The 21,418-nt window shown below is 39.7% G+C and overlaps 1 protein-coding gene across 1 annotated transcript; it reads right to left on the bottom strand.

Annotated features, from left to right (window-relative positions):
* Positions 1-10,032: 10,032 nt before the first annotated feature.
* LOC111564651 (mitogen-activated protein kinase kinase 6) lies at positions 10,033-21,338 on the bottom strand. Its single transcript, XM_023264359.3, has 12 exons — positions 21,002-21,338; positions 17,259-17,328; positions 16,462-16,510; positions 16,241-16,354; positions 15,863-15,982; positions 15,642-15,758; positions 14,519-14,570; positions 14,278-14,405; positions 13,730-13,807; positions 12,589-12,728; positions 12,280-12,325; positions 10,033-12,117 (listed from the first exon to the last, which is right to left on the bottom strand). The coding sequence occupies exons 1-12, from the start codon at positions 21,018-21,020 to the stop codon at positions 12,040-12,042; spliced, it is 1,011 nt and encodes a 336-aa protein (XP_023120127.1). The 5' UTR covers positions 21,021-21,338; the 3' UTR covers positions 10,033-12,039.
* Between the last annotated feature and the right edge of the window lie 80 nt (positions 21,339-21,418).

The raw sequence follows: 21,418 nt of genomic DNA, 5'->3' as shown, positions 1-21,418 counted from the left end.
CAAGGTTGACAATGTGGGAAATTTTCCTTTATGGGCAGTTGTCAAAACCAAACATACAGCTTTATGTCACACAGTAATAATATTAGCTTTATCAGCTTAGAGCCAATCAGACAGCCGTACAATATACAACTAAACCAGCTGTCTGAAATAACAACTATTGTTAAAAAAAAAAAAAGTACAACAATAGTACATTTGTGCACTTCTGGAACATGTACAGTATTTCTGTCAGCATGGTGCCAAAAAAAAAAAAAAGACTGGTTCTCCAGAAGGTCTAATTAATGTGATGTACAAGAACCACAAGTGTAATGGAAGCCATCTCTGCCCTAGTAGAGCACTGAAAACGGGGCAAGTTTTCCATGTCCAATGAGAGTAACTTGAAACAGGAGAAGAGCTGCACGCCACTTAAAGACATCCTCGCACCAGAGAGAGGGCTCAGGGTTACACCTGAGGGCTCAGGTAATCAATGTTGGGCTCTGATCTCTTGACTTTCCTTGTCACTCACAGTACCATGGAAGCAGCAGATGAAAAGTCAATCTGCTGATATCAAGACAGCAAAAAATTATTTAAAAAAAAAAAAATGCACAAATGACAGGGAGAAAGAGGAAGTGAATGAGCAGAATTGTTGCTAAGATACTGCTCTTGCCCTGCTGTGGCTCTGCGTGAATCTGTACGTGACCTGCTGTTTTGCCAACTTGAAAGATTACTTTGAAAAGTAGACAGCGTATACGACATCATCCTTTTCCCTGAAGCCAGGATTATTTCTGTCATTTAAATACTGGCAGACTTGGAAATAATCTGGACAAAAGTCAAATGCTTTGCCAGGTCTATTTCAGAGACAATACATCATCCCATTCATGAGGAACGATTGCTTTCCATCTCTTACTTAAAAATAAAAAAAAAGGAAAAAGTGAATGGGGCATGTTAAGGGATATGGACACTAATCATTCCCCAGTGGATCTAGTAAGGGCTGTGGAGCAGAACTGAAAATTTGGCTCTGTTCCTGCAAGTGAATCAAATGATTGGAAAGAAAGCCCCTCCGCTTTTCCACTATGGAACTTAATCCTCAACATACTGTACACCTGCCTCCATCACTGCATGATTCTAGATATTCCACCTTAGACACATCTTTACTTTCTTGTTATCTAAAGCTGATACCATTAAAACTATTAAATTACACTTTACTTCATCAATGCATCTTTCCATTAAATTTAACCATAGCCTGCCATTTGACCTGGCAGCACTTTCTCTGCATCTCTTGCTGCAGAATGATGCATGGTAACAGTAGTCATATAAAAAATAGTCCTCAGAGGCACAGATTACAAGCAGGAGCTTCATGATTAGATTGGTCTCCGTGACTTTTTGGGAGACAAGAAGAGGTGTATATATAAAGCGTTGTCTCAGCGGTATGGTTTCTTTTTTCATCCTGGTTGTTTTGCATCTACAGGCACAGACTTGCAGCAAGGTACCCTTGATGAGAAACATCTCTCTGCACTTGCTCTCACTGGGGACAAGCATGTTTCCATTAGACCAGCTGGGCCCTGAGCACTTCAGCTCTCCTTTAGGAAAAAAAAATGCCTGGGTTAGGGGGGCACTGCTTCTTGCTTCTCCTGTCCTCTCCTACCAGCTTCACTTTCTAACATGAGAAACCAGGGGCTATGTGATGGCAACCAAGAAAACAGTATATCAATTTACTGACCTGACTTCAGCGTCAGCAGTAACAGGTGCTTAAACTAATCTGTACTGGGAAAAGGTCGCTTATTTTGATTATGCACTTTGCCAAATGCAGGTATTAAGGGTAATTCTATTGCTCTTTGGTATAAATTCCAGAAATCCACCATGCATCTGTGTGCTTTGGCTCCAGAAGGACTTTCTGTATTCCCAAAATTAAACGGGCTGTATTGCAGAAATGAAGAATCTGCTTGAGATGAACTCAGTTTGTGACTTCCCTGTTGGTGCATATATGTAAGGACACTGGTTGAATTAGTAAGTCCAGAATACTAATAGGCAGATGCTCTCTGCATTAAGTGTCCTACATACTCCTGCTGACAAAAATGCACCATAACATGCAATGAGAATTTAAATAATACTGTGGTGTGCAGAACTAACCCCAGATTGTCATTTTTTTTTTTTGATTTTAAAACAGACCTGCACCTTAGGGAATGTATTAAAATAATTTTTATCATTGAGTGGAGCAAAGTTCTGTGACCTTAATGTACACAAGCAGAATAAACACTGGTGCTGAAAAGCCTCATTTGCAAGAGGCTGATGAAATTCAGCCAGTTGCTTCTCCCTGACCTGCTGCTTCAGCTGGCATTTCTGTCAGCTATGTTGCTGCAGAAGAATTTGTAATTTAGACCTCAGTATCTGCTTGTTTTTTATGGAAATATTTAGGAAACTGCAGGTGCATTCCACTAAAAATCCAGACCAACAACCGACAAGTCATTTTTTTTCTGCTCCTTGCTTCAGTTTTGTCAAAGAGGCTGATGTGTGATGCATTTTTATCCTCAAATTCACAACCACCGAATATTCGGATATTTGTTTCCAGCTCGAGTTGTATTGTTATTTTCTATCTACTGAGCCTGTGCCATTTGGAGGGAAGTGAAATACAGTATACAGTATATCTTGTCACTGGAAGTTGTTTGCACTGTTCCAGCATACAAACGTTACCTTACTAAAGATATTTGTTTCAGAAGCTTTATGTTGTGAAAAACCGAGATTTGGAAATTTGTGTTTCTTGTGCCTTAACTTGTCATTTTGTAAAGATGTTATTTATTTTTGCTATTTTTCAAATTTTATTATTTGGAAATACCAGAATTTGCACATTATTTTACATTTTTGTCTGTCTGATCACATCATTTCTAAAAAAAAATAAATAAATCAGACATTACAATCAAACAGTTACTCAGTACTTGAGCAGTCTTTTCACCAAATACTTTTTTACTCTTACTTGAGTAATTTTTTGGATGACTACTTTTTACTTCTACTTGAGTGATATTATTTTGAAGTAACGTTACTCCTGAGTACAATTTTTGGCTACTCTACCCACCTCTGACAGTAAGCCATCAGCTGCCCTCTGATCCAGAGAGGAGATGAAGTTCTTCCATCTGGTAAGCCATGGATCTCCAACATTTGAGCTCTGAGTTGGGCAAGAATCCAGATACTTTTCATGTTTCATGCTGTTTTTTCCCCTTTTGATTCAATTCCTCTTTAATGACAGCATTGTGTTGGCTTTTATTCCATTTTAACCAGTTACACCCCCTTCCCATGACACCACCACCCCCATCACTACTGCTGAGGCTAACAGGACTGTTTTTAGGTTTTAAAAAAGGCTATTGGACAAAATTTTCACCACATGAATCCACCTAACCTCGGACAAAGACCAAAGGCAACGCATTCCTGGAAATATTTCATTTTGAACTAAAATCATGGACCAACCAAAAAACTGTAATTTCCATAGAGCCACACTGCTGTCATGGCTAAAAAGCTAAAAGTTGTCTGTGTGGGTGTGTGCACCAACAGGCAAAAAACTCTTAAACATTCATTCATGTTGTTCGGGAATATTCCAGCTGTTTGACTAATAGTTTGAGCGGTGTGAACTCTCTCTGCTCATTTGCCTGGCTGCCTACCACAACAAAACTGGTAGATCAATACATGTTTGTCAGTAATGCTGGAGGTCATCAATGGAAACACGGAAACACATTTATGTAATCAGGCGAATTGGAGGTGTGAGGTCAAATAAAAAAAGAAAAAAAAAACTTTTCTACTTATTTAGTTGTGGTTGAAATTCCAGTGTATGAGCACCAAATTAACTTACTGAGACTGAATAAATATTCGCCAATATTTGACCAGATTTGAATAGCGAGGGCTCTGCCCTCAGCTGTGGTTTCACATTAGAGGGTGCCTTTTATCACTGCAGCTGTTCCACTTGTTGACATCAGCTTACAGCACTTCTGCTCCAGCAGTGAATGCGAAGATATTAAATTTCACCTTCTTTGGCTGTCCCTGGTTTAAAATAGTCCAAAGGTTCCAAATCATGCAGTAAACAACACACACCCCTCGTTCGCCCTGCGGTATAATCCTTCATAGCAACAATCCTCCTGGCTATTACTGATGTATAATCATCATCATTTCTATTAATGTTTAATACTGTATATGGTGGCTCCGTATTTCCTTTGAGGAATCATCACTTGACTAAACAGAGTCAAGCAGGCCAAACTTCTGCCCCTCACTCACCTATTATGAATCTTCACAATGGATTCATTTTACTAACCAGAAAATAGACTGTAACTGTAGTAACCCTGCTCTTTTACAGTGTTGCATCTCTGTCTGAAGTGTACACAGAAGCTATCTCAGTTTGATTAAAATGCTGTCATCTGCTTTTTTATGAGGAACAATGATCACAAATCTGTAATATGGCGTGTGCTTATTCACACACTCAGTCTGCACACATGAAGCAGCACAGATCTGCTCTCAGGCTCTCCTTCGGTGGTGTTATGTAGGAAGGACGCTTGCCATCAGCGCTTCAGGGTTTAATTACAACATGCTTTAATCCAGGCTCTACTATCAAATCACTAATCTGTCTAGGTATCGCCTTCAACATTAGAGACAAGAACCAACATCCACAGAAGGATTGTTCCAGCACAAACCTGTTAAGTTAAGCTGCTATATTAGATTGTAAGGGTGTAATACTATAGCGCTTATTTCCAATGAGTTCAGACTACTTTAAACTCTGTTTACAAAAGGCAGTTGGAGCACATCGCCCTCTCAAGATACCAAGGTTAAGAAATCGCTCTCCAGCAGTTGCTGTGCACTAAGTGATCCAAGATGCCCTCTGCTGCTTCTATTCAATGTTTAATCTAGTTTTGGCCCTATATTTGATACACAGCACTATGACTCTGTATCTGGTGGCATGTAAGAGCTGTATCCAAGGCTGGATTTACAACAGATGTATCAGAAGCCCTCAGATTGCTCCATATCATGCCTCGACATAATATGATTTTTGGCAAATATGTAAGAGATCATGTGGAAGGACTCATTTTCTTATTTATAGTGAAGCTGTGTATTATAACAAAAGATGTAGGTAAGTGATACACAAAATTTGGCAAAATGTAGGAGACCTGTAAGCCTGAACTGTAAGGCTGAAAACTTACAATTATATATGCCTTGAAAAAACACATTTCCCTCAACTATTAAATGATTATTCAGTGTGTAAAATGTCAGAAAATAGTGATAAATTGTCCCAAGCCCAGGTTGGGATATTCTAATCTCTTCAATCTTGTGTTGTTGAATTGTTCTCATAAAAAAAACAAACAAACAAACAAAAAAAAACCTATGAAACTAGCAAATATTTACATTTAAGAAGCTGGTACCAGTAAATTTTTTGATAGTTTTGCTTTAAAAAATGATCCCAGCAATTAATCAAAATCCAAAATTATTGCTATTTGATTGTCTGTTAATTGTCTAATTTATTAATTAGCATAACTGCTTTAACTGTAGAGTACTACTAGGTCTTCTGGTGCCTAAGAAAATAATGAAACTGACATGTACATGTTGTGTCAACAGTGCCTCTAAGGAGGTTAATCTGGCCATGGCTGTATCGGATCTGTTATCCTTGCTGCCAAATGGGTTAAGAAGTCTGAGAAGCTGAATAAATTGCTGATAAACACATCAGCAGACATTCCCTAGCCACTGGCTCTTTTTAGTCCCAAAGATGTCACCAAAATGAAATTATGTAATTGCATCATCCTGTACAAGTCCCTTTGAGACATTTCCTTTTTCTGCAGATTTATTCATGGGCTAGCGTCTGCTTTGTCACCCAGTCCTTTGAATCCACAGAGCACACAACTGCCCCCAAGGTTTTTGATAGAAGGGAGAAAGTTGAGCAACACATGAGCATTTAAAAAAAAAAAACAAAAAAACCTTTTTTGTAGGTTGCACAAGTTCTTTCTGCCCCCTCCACTAATTAATGTAATTAATGATCTAAATTAGTCGGGAGATCAATAACTTCTGTAATCTTCAGTGATGAAAAGTAACGGAACAAATTTGCTGCAGTATTGTTTTCTTTTTAGGATATTTTACCTAGATCCTATTATGCACTTGTACTCCATTACAATACAATAGAAATATGGTACGTTTTGCTTCACTACATTTCTGGGGCAGATATTGGTCACAGTACATTGAATATGAAAATTTTAGAAACCTATGATGGAAAAAATAAACACAATTCAGTGTTTTACAGTCAATTAATCTGTATATAAACAGTGCTTAATATTAGCAAATGAATTTTGTGTTCAGTGTCTATAATATTACCGCATGCAGATTACTTTCAACAATAACAATAATACAACAGACCCAACTCTGGCTACATAAGCCACTCCTTTCACAGTTATAATGCTTGCACACACTTATCTAAGAGTTTGAATGCAGGTCCAGCGTCAGGTTTTCTATATTGAAGCTGCAGTCGACAGAAATCTAAAGAGGCAAAAAAAAAAAAAAAAGACACTTCCATTCCAAGAAGTATTAGCTTCAAACATGCAAAGATGGTTGATCCTAATGTCTACATCAATTTGGGGCCTCAATTAGGATTCAAACCCCACTCTGCTGTATGAAACCTTAAGTCCGACCCACAACATCCTGTTCTCACTTCACTGCTATTTATGCTACCAGACCCGCTCTGGGTGAAAATACCTGTGAAGTGTGCCAAAAAATTGCTGCCTAACCCAATTTTAAGTCTGAGTCTCATCCACTGTTGCAGGAATCAAAATTTTTCCAAGCGCAAGATGATGGTGCAACAGAAATAAAGTTTTACATCATACATTCATCCATTCATTATCTAGACACTGCTTAATCCTCATTAGGGTCACAGGGGGCTGGAGCCTATCCCAGCTGACTTAGGGTGAAGGCAGGGGACACCCTGGACAGGTCTATTGCAGGGCTACATATAGAGACAAACAATCACACTCGCATTAACACCTAAGGACACTTTAGAATCATCAATTAACCTGAGCATGGTTTTGGACTGTGGGAGGAAGCTGGTGTACCCAGAGAAAACCCACGCATATACAGGGAGAACATGCAAACTCCATGCAGAAAGATCCTGGGAAGAAGATCACCAAGCCACTGTGCAGTTTTACATCACTGTCCTAATTAATTGTGACACAAACAAACTCAGTTTTCTCTAGATCCTCTAATAAAAATGATGCTGACTGCAATGTGATGTTTTGTCTGGCTTACTGTAAGGACAGTTTAAAAAAAAAAAACACAAATACAATCAATAATTTTGATTATTATTGTTTAAAAATTGCTACTTATTTTAGTGATTTGAACAATTTTTTAGGTGGAGCATGTATTTCACAAAGTAAGCACAATATATTGGCAACATATGACATTTAGTTTTTTTATTAGCATAAATAATAGGATGGTTGACTTATGTAGCAGTGTCAAGAAAACTGCTAACGGGTAGTATGTTCTGACATCACATTTTCTCTCCTGGGTCTCAAATGGGTTATATAATATGTACATGTTTCTGTATGAGTAGAGACAACCTCTAAACTGTAATGAGACTAGTCAAGGCTATTTAACCTGTCATATCTGTCCAGGCCACATCAACACCCGCTAAACCTGCTCAGACCGAGACTGACAGTGCAATAGGAGTCTATCTACAGTACAGCATGTTGCATAAGGGTCTAGGAAGATCCTGTTCCATAAATGTTCATAGACCCTCCTCAGTAAAACGATCCCATTCTAAGTTTCCATCACAGGCCACCCCATGTCTGCCTGTAGACGAGAAACTTATACAATGTTATCTGCCTCTTGTATATCTGCCATCTAAGGGCACAGTGATGGACGTATTTTCCTTGGCAAGAAACAGACAGACTGGGAGATACACATTCAGGAAGGCCTAATGAGGGATAATGTCCAGAATTTCCCCATAACTCTCCTCACTTCACCCATTTAAAAATAACAATGCATAATTATAATAACTGGCACAGCAGCGTCATCTGTGGTTTGATTGTATGGAACATTGTGTCCGTGTGGCACTCTAATGAGTTGCTTGGGTGTTTTGCAAACACTGCCACTGAATTTCCATCTGCAGGACATAGGCAGGTCAGGGGATCGTGAGATCTGGCATAAGATTAAGGAAACAAATCCAAAATGGACTGCACATACTTACCATGTCTTGTCTGATACTTCTCTGTCCATCTGCAGGACCCTTGGGGTAGCTGAGTTCCCAAACTTTAGTTCACCAGGCAAAAAATAGGCATTAGTTTAATCTCAAGTGCTTGTTTGTAGGATGAGACCTGCCAGAGAGGGAAAATAAAACAGTGAAAGCGGAACAGAAAGAAGCAAATATATTAGCACAACGCCCACAATTTGCCTGACTATAGGGTTGGTGATTACTAGATTAAGGAAGCAGCTAAGAAATGTTTAAAGATGAGACAGTATAATTTTTTGGCTTTTTTTGCACCTGTCTAATACTGGAAAAGTTGTTTATATTGTACTATTCTTGGGCTAAATTATTTTGTCTGTTGAGATTTTCTAACTGAAATAAATGAGTGGATAAATATAACAATTAATGGAATCACACCTTTCTTCATAAATGTATTCCAAGTCTAACATGTAGGCCTCCTACAAAAATTACCTAAAGTTGCAGGAATAAGAAGGTAGAGTGTTGGAAAAAAAAACCTTTCTCATCTAAAAAAATAAAAATAATAATGTATGTAACATGTCTGGATTGTGAGAACCAGTTCATCTGCCCCCCTACTGAGTTCCTAAAATGCACAGTTGTAGTTCAGAGAGGTTGTGATTCACTTCTGCATCACAGTCCACATTCAATTGAACTGAGACAGTAATGCAGTTGGATAGTGGCTATTTTTTCCCTTCACATGACAATCTTTTGAGCAGCATTATGTAAGTCTTCATCAAAGACCTTCTTTCCTAAAAAGAGTGTCCGTTTGCCTGAGAATCTCCTCTCTGCCTGCAGACTACTGGCATTGAGTTTTTTCATCCTGGCATGAATTCATCGGTCTTTGACACACTCAGAGCAGAGTAGTCTGGTCAAAATGAGCTTTTGTGAACCTGTGCTGTTAACATTCACAGCAAAAAAAAAAGCACTCAGAAAGGGCCATCAAAAGAAGATTCTTCTTTCTATTCATCACACACACTAAAGAATCAAAACTCACCATTTACTTCTACTTACATAAGAATGTGCACACAACAGCAAGTGTAATATTACTGGCAATAGGCACATTTTAAAAACTAATTAATTTCAATAATTGAATATGAGAACTGACTATTGAAAACTGAGATATTTAACCTTTTTTGATAGTTTCAAGCAAATTGTGTTTTACAGGCCTGCTGGTGATCGAATTACACAAGCTCAGGCATAAAACTGCCAGAGGTAAAGGCTTTGTATCCGCTAAGCAACTGGGTTTTAGTTACAGTAGGACTATGCATGCATGTGTTGAGACTGGGTGTACCATTTCCATCTCTGGCTTCAATCACATTTTCATTACTTTATGCCTTTCCTTACAGTATCGGCAGTAGGAGGATGGAAAACATGGGCTTGCTGACAGGTGCATGAGGAAAGAAACAGTGATAGAGTTGGAAACTTCTGCAGGTAGAAACCCAGATACTTGGCTTGCTTTTATCAGATGGATCAGTCAGCTTTAGTATCTCAGAGTATGTGGTTGCAGGAATGAGAGTCTTAAGCGGAACAGTTAGCAACATGAAAGTTAAGATTGAAGCTGGTAAAGGTGTCCAAAATTGCAACTTGACTATGCAGCGTGCTGCAGGATCGACATAGAAAGAGATGAGTTAAAAAGAGAAGGATAGCATTAATCTGCATCTTTTTGTCAAGAAACATAAGACAAAAACCAATGACTAAAATGTGAAACTTCTGACATTCCTATCCTATCCGTGGCAATGCAGTCCATTTCAAATTTCAGGAATGTGCCGTCATCTCTGCATTATCCACAAAAACGATACTTTATTGTTGCACAAGCAGGAATTATGACAGCTTCAAAACAGACGTACTGAACAATAAAGCCTTTATTTTTTTGTCTTTCCATAGTTCAAGTTTGTCAGTCCCACCCAGTGAAAAGGTGGCAAATAGAGTGAAGGAGTAAGAGGTAGAGCAAGTGTTCCATTCTCATTGTGATCAGCGTAAAAACTCACTTTTACACACCAAGGGAATGGCCATCCAAAGAAGGCCGACTGAAAAAAAAAAAGGAAAAAGAAAACCTAAAAACTAAAAATAATAAAATAACAGCAGCTTCTTTGTGGTGTTGCTAGCTTTCCCTTATAATTCACAATCATAAATACTCCTAACTCACTGACTTTTGATAAAGGTAGCACTACAGTGTAAACCAGAGAGGCAATGAGTGCTGGCCATGAACAGAGGCACGGCAGTCATCATCACTATCGTTATCATCATCACCGCTATCATCATCATCACAGTCTCTGAACACTTGGAGTGGGGAAATTGCCACATGACAAGGGCCTCTTGCCATGTGTCCCAGGGGTTCTGCATAGTATGGTCTGACAGAAGAGATAATGGCTGCCCGCCATGGACTGAAGAGAGGATGTTGGTCCAGCACTCAATGAGAGTACGACCTGGTGAAGGAAAAAAAAAAAATAGGGCCGTCTCTGCATACTGTATTGGAGAGCACAGAAACCTGAGCAGTGGAGCCTGACAGCACATCAGTCCAAAATAGGTGTACGATAGTCAGCTGGCCCTGTGAGTACTAAGTCTTTGTGTGTGTAGGTCACACTGCATTAAATCTAACTAATACCAACCTCTCTACCATTCATCTACACTGGGACAGGTTGGGACAGTGCCATGTTACATTAAAAAAGGAGATAATATTTACATCTTAAACACATAAATTATTACCCTAACATACTGTCTCTGTAAGGCATAATAAGGTCTCTGAAATAAAACAAAAAAACATAAGTGCCTCTTATGATGACTATGCTGACTGTCGATTTGAAAAGAATGAGAAAGACGAAAAGAAGTTTAAATGTTGCCGAAATAAAATCAAAAATGCAGGCCAGGACAAGTAAAAAAAAACAAAAAACAAAAACACAATTAATGCAGTAATTCATGAGAACAATTTGCAAAATGGCACGTAGAAGAAGATAAAGCTGTGAGCTTGACGAGGCAACCCCTGAATACTTAGAGGGAGTAACAATGGCAGCACTGGAGCTGGCTCTTTAATACCCAAGAAATAAGAAGAATACGGAGGGGTCACTGCATGGAGGGCTATGCCGTGGATCACTGATGATATGGGTTGCCATACATTCCTGCCTTACGCCCTACGGAGATCCAGGAATGACTTGCAACTCCTCCTGCCCAGAATGTGACCTTTGTCATTTTTTTATATGTTTTGTTTCAGCCTTGGATCCTCCCACTCCCCAGCCTGCGACAACTGCATCTCCTGCACTGACCAATCACATCGGGGCAGAACAGCTCAAACCTGATGTGATCTTTCTAATAAGGCCCTAGTCCGGTTAAATTCACACTTGTCGACGAAATACAGTATCAAAATTCTGTATAATGAGAAAACATACAAACGGATATGCAAATATAACTTTCAATACACAACAACATACACATTAACTGTTGGTTCTGCAGATGAAAGTATGCATACAATATGTCACAAACAAATAATTGGTTGGCTCTATCCATTCTGAAGAGAGAGATAAAAAGAGGGGGTTATGGTGCAAAAAACCACAAAAAAAAACAAGACAAAAAACTACAGATTAGATTCAGTTCATATTTGTCGTGTTGGATAACTGCTCACACGGGAAGCTTGGAGGAGTGAATTAAACCTCTCCAGTTGACCGTACAAGTTCATATTACCACTGCTCTCCCACTCCAGTGCTGCTGGGCTGTTATCAGTCTTTGGGTCACCCCCCTATTGTGTGTGGGTGTATGAGAGTCTGTCATTCCAGTGAGTTTAAAAAAAAGGTAGGCCATTGGTTCGATTGCTGAGAGGTCCCGCCTACCCGGACGAGGTGGAGCCCAGAGGGAGACCGTCAGTCGTCCAAGATGACCTTGACAAAACTGGCCACATCTGTCTCTTTGGAGTCATGCAGGGTGAAAAATGGATGTTTCTGCATCGAATTGAGAAAAAAAAAAATTAGTTAGAATTCTATTCTTAAATGACAAAATATATTTCAAATGACATCTTTGTTGTTATTTACATCTGAAATACACACATCATAGTCTCAGTGGTTTAATGAGGTAAGTCTGTTGAGGAAGTGATAAAAACTAACCATTAATTCTGTATACGCTGGTCTTTCGTTTGGCTTCTTTCTTAAGCTGCAAAAAAAAAAAAAGCACAAGTGAGGAAAAACAGCTAAAACTATAGTGTAAATGCATTTTTACTTCATTTCAAACCACATCGAAAAATTCAAAGATTTGGAAACGTCATTTGAAGTCATGCTGGAGCTTGACATACTGTACTTATGCCTCCTCTCTCAGTAAACACAGCAAACACTGACCCCTGCTGGGATTCACAGACTTTTTATTTTTCTGTAACCACAATGTAATAACTGCGATACTGTCACTGATTTGAGGCTCACCACTGGGAGATGAAGTCTACAAACTCTGGGGAGAAACGGTCAGCAGGCAGCTGTGGAGACGGTTCATCCACCACCTGTTTGAGCTGCTGGAACGGGGTGCCCCATGAGTCGTAGGGGAATTTCAGGATGGCAAGCTCAATCTAGAAAAAGAGAAAGCCCGATTTAACACGGAATATGCACATTTCCGCAGAATTTTTTGACTGCATGTTGCGGTTTCCGTCACCTCAGTGCAAAGGCTGGAAATTCTAGGTGGGCAACACTGAAACTCTATTTTTAACAGTTCAGAAAATTCTATACTCATCTGTAAAGAGTTCTGTGACTTTTTCATTTTGCACTATTGGGCACCATATAAAATTGTTTCTATATTTCATACAACAGCTTTTGGACAGTTCAGATAAAGAAATATGTGAACTGTCTATCATGGGACAAGTTGTAACAAAAACTGTGCCACATATATGTCCTTCATGTCACAGCAAAATGAGGTAAAGTCAAAGTAAAATGAGTAAAAAGAAATTCTGTCAATCTGTAAACCATGTTTGTAATCTGGTTTTAACGTGGCAGTTATCGAAACTGTCAAGGGTCACCATGACTCAGCATTAGTGAGGCACAGGTGGTGCTACATCTCTTATGACAGTTTGGTAAATATGCAAATTTACCATCTAATAACATATGCTTTGATGAAAGGCAAACTGACAATGTGCGTGTTCTCTGTAATACATGTTCTAGCCCAGTCAGGAAAACTGCTGTTTAAAAAAAGTTTATTATTTTATTATTGTCATAAAATAACTGCTGTGATCAGATGGATTATGGAGGTGAGGTGATTACATAGGACTAAACTAACATTTACATCTTGCTGACTGCCATCGGTGTCAACAATATCTGAAATAAACTCAACATAGCAAACTAGTCAATATGCATAAAAGCAATCATTATCTAGCAGGCACGTGAACATCAGTCATAATTTTATCTACACTGAAATGGTATAAAAGAACAGTTAATAGAGGGGATGTTAGTAGAGCAGCAATAATAATGGATTTTCAGAGTAGTTTATTAAATCCATTAAAAAAAAAATTATATTGACATCCCTCATTGACTTTGCTCTGTGAGTAGAACTAACCAGATTTTCTCTATACAAACTCACCATTGTGATACCAAGACTCCATATGTCTGACTTGACACTGTAGCCTTTCTGGTTGAGGTCAGGGTTGATCCGCTCAGGCTGCAAAAGAAATCAATTGCAACAGATAAGTATCAATATTATTTGAGATTAATTGGAAAAATATATATGCTGATTAGTCTGGATTCTACTATTCAGGTTTTCCTTATAAATTAAGAATGGTAATATTAATAACAGACATGAATTAGTATCACTCTCCAGTTTAAAAAAGGTATACAGACTGAGAATAACCTTTATAAGAGAATGCAAAATATTGGGCTGGCTTTGTGACCCTACATCACAGGCAAGATGTCTGAAAGTGTAGAATTTAGGACAGTAGAGGCCTGACTTCTATCAGTCCGTGGTTAAACTATCCAAATGGTAATGGAGTTCCTGGCCTGTGAATATCTGGCTCTTGTCCAACTGATGAGAAGCTGACACAGACCAGGTCTTGATGAGTCTTTCACCTCAAGAATCTTTTCCTAAATCCCAAGTAGCCGCTTCCAGGACTCTTGTATCCAATGACCACTTACCGCCATATAGGGCTTGCAGCCTGCATCCATTGTTTTGGCCACCGAGTCCACCAGGTGGCCACTGATGCCGAAGTCACACATTTTCACTTGGCCCTGAGTATTGATCAGAACATTGGAGGGCTTCACATCTGAAAAGGGACATTGATGGGAATGTAAGAGGGACAATACAGCAAACCAAATGTGAAAAATTTCATCTGGAATCTGAAAATTTCACATGATGATGATTTAATCTCCTTTTTACCTCTGTGTATCACTGATAGGTTACTGTGCAGATGCTCTAATGCCTTGACAATCTGTGGAGTAAAATAAAGAAATGTAAAACACTGGCATCTTCAACAAATATATTTATACACTGGCTGCTTTAAATGCACATTAATAAAATAAAAATTAATAATTTCTCTTATAATCTGCCTTGGGTTTGAGTATATAATGTCCTTCCATATTCCACTCATACAATTCTAAGCTATAACAAACATCTAAATGACATACAAACAGTGAGCATAGCCTCAGCCTACACCAAATTAAAATTCAAATATAAAAACAGCATGTAAAGTTGTGACACTTAATTCATGACCTGTTTTTAATTTGTTTCATTAATACACAAGCACAACTGTAAAATAAAGGACAGTTTCGAGGGAGTTTAGGTGATATGACTATTTCTGGACAAAAAAAAAAAAAAAAAATCATCCGTCCACCAAGCATTTCCATCCAGAGCATCTCCAGCTATAGTTCTGGTTGCATGGCAACCTTTACAGGACAAGGCTCCAGAATGTCACTGCTTCCAGCTGTTGTTCAAAAGTATAATAGTTCAGCACAAAATCACAAACTCCTGTTCTTTTAATCTTAATCTCTGAAAAAAAAGTGAATGAACACATCCTCCCAAAATGATGAACTATTCCTTCAAAGCTGGGGTAGGCAGAATCTTTTAGGCATCATGGCAAAAAAAACCCCAACATATTACATTTAAACTGTTAAAGTGGTCTGAGAGGAAGCTAAACTTCTGTACCTCATAGGGTGTTTCACCTGGAGCAGGTGAGATAGTACAAATAGCAACAAAGTCTGAAGAGAGGGTGGGATATGGTGGTACAATGGGTAAAATGGAGGGCGTTCACTCAGAAAGCCTGGTTGAAAACACAATTGAATATGACTTTTAGCTTGACTATTTTTGCACATTTGTAGTACGTGCTCCTGTGGTGGGTGGGGCTTAGAACAGAAAGGGAAGATATAATGGCTGCAGGAGGAGGGCTGTATATTTTCAAATTCTGGTGTTTATCCACATTTCTGCCAACAGGAGCTTTAGTAAGTGCACTTGATATCTTCGGAACACTGCTCTGTGAGTGTAAAATATGAAGGCCAGAACATACTGCTACTGTAATCTTGCCCAAGATGTCCTCTGGAATGGTTTTGCCTTTCTCAATAACCTTCTTGTAGAACTTATCCAAAGACGTGTCCATCAGTTCCATGCAGATCCAAACATCGCCCTGAAAGGAAGAAGCCACCCAAAAATAAGAAATAAAATGATCAGACACGTGAACACAAGGCCAGAGGAGTCGTAAATCAATGAGATTTAAACCCTTGGCCTCACCTCACGAAAGAGGGCACCATAGAAGGTCACAGTGAAGAAGCAGTCCACTGTCCTCATGGAAATGTCCAGGTCCATCAGAAGCCTCTTCTGCTCCAAAGTGTTGACTGTGGCACGGATCCTCTGGAGACACAAACATCACAGATTGGTTTCATCACAAGGCAGATATAGCTTAAATCAAATTTCATCCAGTGTCCTAAACCTCCCCCCCCAGCCCTAATCCATCCACCCCCTGTCAATGACCTAAAAGATCCGAACCAAATGTTTACAGGCTGAGATCATATACCAAATACATCTATGACTTATGGTGCTATTTTAAAACCACGGTGCATTTACAGAGATGACAAATCAGGTAACTGGAGTAGCTGCTTCCCACCCTACCTTGACAGCCATGATAACACCACTGGGCACATGCTTCATCTTGTCCACCACTCCATACGCTCCCCTCCCCAGCTCTGCAATCTGCTCCAAGTCATCTGCCTTCACCACAAAGTTCTGGACAGAAGAGGCAGAAAATGCGATAATGTATGCATTCAGCTCAGTGGAAATAAAATAAAAAAAATAGAACAGCATGTTTAAAACAAATATAGAGCCAACTTTACCTGCTCTCCAATAGTCACACAAGCTTTAGAGTCAAGATCTCGAGGGGGCCTGCAAAGAGAGGGAACATTTAAAAAGGAGCAAAAACAGAAATGTGGTCAGTTATAATTTGCAGCTTTGGAATTAAATAACCCCATAACTCTGCCACTATCAACTGCATACGTTTGGGGGAGGGGGCTATGTTAGTTGGGTGGCGTAATTTCCTGGATTCTTCAATGGCCGCCTGGTAGCTACTTTTTTATATTACACACTAATTTCTCTTACAGTACAATCTTTCTATGTATGAACAAGTTGATACCAGCATGCTCTATGCCTTTCTCCAGGATTTGTTCTAAGCTATGCTAGCCATCTCCTGGCTGTAGCTTTGAAAGAGGTCGTATCATCGAACTCTCAGTCAAAAATCAAGTAAGCGCATTCTCTAAATGTTGAACTATTGCTTTAATTTGATTATTTGAGGTCACAATTCAACTCTTGTCCATTTGTTTATTACACAGCACTAATTTATATGTAGATATTGCATTTTTTGTGTTTTGAGGGAGCTATTTACATGGGCCATTTTACAGTTATAAAATAATCTGTCAGCGCTTTCTGAGACAAACTATGTACATGTTAAATCCTTGGTTTCTTTGCACTGAAGTTTTTTGTTATTTATTGACAGGCATACAAACAGATACAAGTGTACCTGCAATATGCCATTAGTAACCATTAAACTAATCAGACCAATCTGACATTTGGGCAGTTTTGAGATCTTCTTTGGATACTATAAATGTTGTCACAAGTGGGAAAAAAGGAGTCTTACGCTGTTGCTGCTGGTGGGGGTGGTGTGAACACTTCTTTGGCCAGCTTCAGCCCAGGGTTCTTCTTCTTCCCTTTGGTACAAGAAATATAAAAATTTAAAAAACATTACTATCACAGCTCTATGACTGATATTCAGTGATCAATACAGCTGTATTTAGCAGCAGCCACAAGCTAGTATAACTAGCAGTCTTTTGTAGAAAGCAAATGGACTTCCCTTCAGCACACTAATGAGCTCGTTTACGACATTACTCTGAGATTACAGGAGATTTTTTGCCACACTAGAGACTCCAAATTCAAATGCAGATCACTTAGTGTCAACTAAATGGACGTTCTTCATTTTTATTAATGCACACTTGTCTATTGATATGGGATTTTGCTCTAATCTTGGAATAAGGAGTGTTTTTAAAGTCAATTTGCAGCTGCCACTGACGCAAACTATAGCAAATGATTTGTTATCTAACTTGAGATTAGGTGTACACCAAGTTAAGTCCCTGCCATAGAAAGAAGGTGGACTAAATGACTAATCAACACTGGTATGATGACTCAAACGGAGCGAGGGTGGGGGGTGGGGGGAGTTCAGGGGAATCAAGCCTTCCTTCCTGTCATGATTTTTTTTTTCCTAAACCAATACAAACCCTGCTCACATATGATGTGTCAATATGTCTTTTTTACCCTGTTTTTCTTTTTAATCTGCAGTTTGGGATCTGGAGCATGTTGTTCTAAACTGCGCAGCTCTGGGACCTTTCTGTGTTAAATCAGCGACAGCAATCCATTCATAAACACAGTTTACCAGCAGCCTCTGGGACTTCCCACAAGAGGCTGCGAGTCTCTGCCAGAATGACACAGCTACCAAGCCTACGAGCAGCAACACAGGAAAAATAGCTCAACTTTTTTTGACACGGACAGTCCTGTTCAGCATGTTTGCTCTTGTTGCAAGGTCGAGAGGAAAAACAGTAGACTTTACTTGAACTTTATCTGCGTGTGTGCTAGGACTGCTGGGCCACAATTAGGATATGATGAGAAACTGTTTAGACCAGGCTGCTTGTTATATACAAGTCCATCTAGGCTGTGCAATTATTCTACTGCAGTTCAGAGAAACTGGTTTAATATGCACTAAAGGCATGTTCACGTTTGAACACATTCTTTATAAAACTAACAAAACCTATGCATAGTACTATCATTGCTGTACAGGGTTGTCTGTGCTATTGACTGAATCACAGCACTCCAGCATGGAGGAAGTATGATTGGGTAAACCCCTCCTTGCTAGATCATCCTGGAAGGGAAGTGAACTTTTGCAAAGATTTTAGATTCTATTGCCTACCAATGAAACATAGCCACATCCATTTTGTGTTGCAACCCTAAAATAAGCCTACAGTGTCTGGACAGACTCTGGTAGTCTCATGTGGTAGGGAGAGATTGAGTGTGATTTACTCACACATGCTCAGTCAAAAATAGATTTTGCATTTCCTCTGCGTGGGATAAAGCATGAGCACTCAAAGTCTTCAGATGACCTGACAAATAAGACAGGCTTTTGCTCACGCAACAAAATTAGGGTAGCATGCGGACATGCTAGTGCAGTACTAAAACATCTGACATACCAAAGCTGTTTTTAAGCTGTTAGAGATATTTAACAATGCTGTGCTGCTGCAGGGAAACTATCTTCTGCAGTCTACAGTGCCGTATGCTATAGTTTGAATTAAGCATGAGTTATTTCTTGGTCACTGTGAAGTTTTAATGGCCTTGAAATACTGCTACTCTCAGGTAGCTGTCTTGTTTGGGGGCCCAGTGGATGGTGTGTGCATTGACCCTGTGGGCTGGGGCTGAGTGGGATATGACTCACAGCCAGTCAGACTGGACACATCCGTTCAAAACACAACAACTGTCAGGACCCTTTGGGAAATATGATGTCACTTCACTCGGCCTGCTTGCTGTCCCTGCTAGGGCACACCAAGGCCAGCATCACCATACATTTTTGCTGCAAGACCTGCCTGATCCTCATCCTGAGCCTCACAGCAGTCAAAGTATATCAAGGTTGCAAATCAAACTACATGACAACGTATACTATTCTCGCAGAAAGGACCTAAGCAATAAGCATCTCATTGTAGAGCAGGTATCCCCTTGTTTTACTGCAATTAATATCATTAGTAGTGATAATAAAGAATAATATTAATGTGTGCATTGAAACCTTGCACAAGTTTCATTCTGCAATTACAGTCTCCCTACTGCACTTTCTTTGTTTTTAACAGCATGGGAAGAAGTATACTGACCAACAGAATATTTTATTTTTAGCATTGATCAAGGTACTTTAGTTATTATAGGCATCCACTACAGGACAGCAGCAGAAAACTGGTACACATTTCAAAGAAATCCATAAATTCTTAGGAAACTGATGATGTTCAGTGGAAAATACCCAGAGCACGGCAATACATACGTAATGTGAACAAGAATTTCTGGATTGTGCATGGGGATCAAAGTGTCAATAGCTATGTGGCGAGTCACCATCAGGAAGCTTCAAGCCTTAGAGTGGGTCCATATACAGACAATGATGACTCATGCGCAGATAATCTTCCACACCACCCTATCAGGGAAAACCCAATCTCCAAACATGCCTCAGCAATGCACTGAACTGCACTGCGATGCACTTAAGCCCAACACCATTGACCACAAAACTCCCTATAGTGGCCAGAATTTTAGAAAAAAAAACACTTTCACAAAGACACCCTGGACCTTCTTTGCTTTGCACACAGCACAGAACCTGTGTAGCAGCTCTCTGCTTGCAGCCAGGGAACTGTCAACAAAGAGGCACTGCACTATTGCTGCTGCAAGTCAAAACATGCCATGGTAGGCCAAAGGCTGTGATTGCCTGAGCAGCCAATCTACACAGCCCTCTCAAAACAGTGTGTACTCCCGACCATGGTAACGCTAGTATGATTGTGTAACAGCACAAGCGGTGAACTTGAAATGTAAATTGACATCATCATGCTGTATGTGTGTGTATGTGTGTGTGTGTGTGTGTGACGCAGATGAAGAATCTTGATTTTTCCAAGGTGTGTATTTTATTCAGCAGTGAGCAGTAATTAAACAACACTGGCTCTGGCTGGCTGGCTGACTGACTGAAGCCAAGTGTGTGATAGTGTTCTGCTTCCTTGGCATCGCCTCCTGCTTTAAAAATAAAGGAATTTCCACAGCGGAAAAAAACAACACATTTTCACGGACGGGGAGCTAAAAATATTTTAGCGCTAACCAAAACAAGCAATCGATGATTCATGAGTCAGGAGGTCGAAATGTACAAACACCTGTGGTCCCAATGTGCTCCACTTTCCCGGAAAGAGAGAAACTAATCGCTGTTTTCCAGCAGAGGGCAAGTTGGTTGATAATTACAGCTTGGCAAAAGTCCTTTATTGTCGTGAAAACGGTGTTAGCTAACCACAACACGATGCGAGTATAGCATTTAGCTAACATTTTTTTTTTTAACAATAAAAGCTAGCGATTTGCACGCTAGCAATGGATGTATAAGTTACTAACAGACACCAGGATATTTAGAGGCTTCGCATAGTGATAGAAAGCAGGAAAGACATGCTGGCTAGCTTCTTTTTCCTCTTCTCATACATGCAGCTCTCCACCTGGCAAGGTTACATTTCTCCTACACAGCTAGCTTACCTACTTTCACGCAAACTGCAGGTCGGTATTTAGAATATATGCATGTCTGTTTTTAAAAGTGTGGAGAGAAAAAAAGACACTTACCTCCTTTGGACAGAGACATTTCCCCTTTGCTTTGATGAGGGGGAAGGGAAGCACAAAGACTTTTGCCTTTTTTTCTACTCCCTCCCTCCCTCCGCACATCTACCCTTACACCCGCTCAGGATCGCTGGCTTGTGGTGCAAGCTCTGGCAGCGATTAAAACGACGCGCTTCGTCTTCGTGCAAGCTCGAAACTTCGACCAGCAGCTTAAGCGTTCAAAGATCGACGAGCAGATGAATGCACAACTTTAAAGAAAGCTGTGCAGTTCGCGTTAGTTTGCTAACAAAACCTGCACTCGGCCAAAGTCTGACAGCTGAAGGTTTCAACGACGTGATGGCGTACTTCCTGACTCCCGCTAAGCATCATGGGATATGTGGTTTGCACAGGGTGAGCACTTTCTCTGTAAACAAAGACACCCCC

Source organism: Amphiprion ocellaris, chromosome 19 (assembly GCF_022539595.1).
Source record: "Amphiprion ocellaris isolate individual 3 ecotype Okinawa chromosome 19, ASM2253959v1, whole genome shotgun sequence".
NCBI classification, from domain to species: domain Eukaryota; kingdom Metazoa; phylum Chordata; class Actinopteri; family Pomacentridae; genus Amphiprion; species Amphiprion ocellaris.
Note: the sequence above shows the minus strand (reverse complement) of the source record. Positions and strands in the feature narration are given on the sequence as shown.

Coding starts and splice junctions, on each gene's coding strand:
- LOC111564651 (XM_023264359.3), bottom strand. Junction 13,808..14,277: donor GCTGCAAGCCCTATATGGCG/GTAAGTGGTCAT, acceptor TTTCTTTTGCAG/CCTGAGCGGATCAACCCTGA. Junction 12,729..13,729: donor GGAGTCTTGGTATCACAATG/GTGAGTTTGTAT, acceptor CTCTTTTTCTAG/ATTGAGCTTGCCATCCTGAA.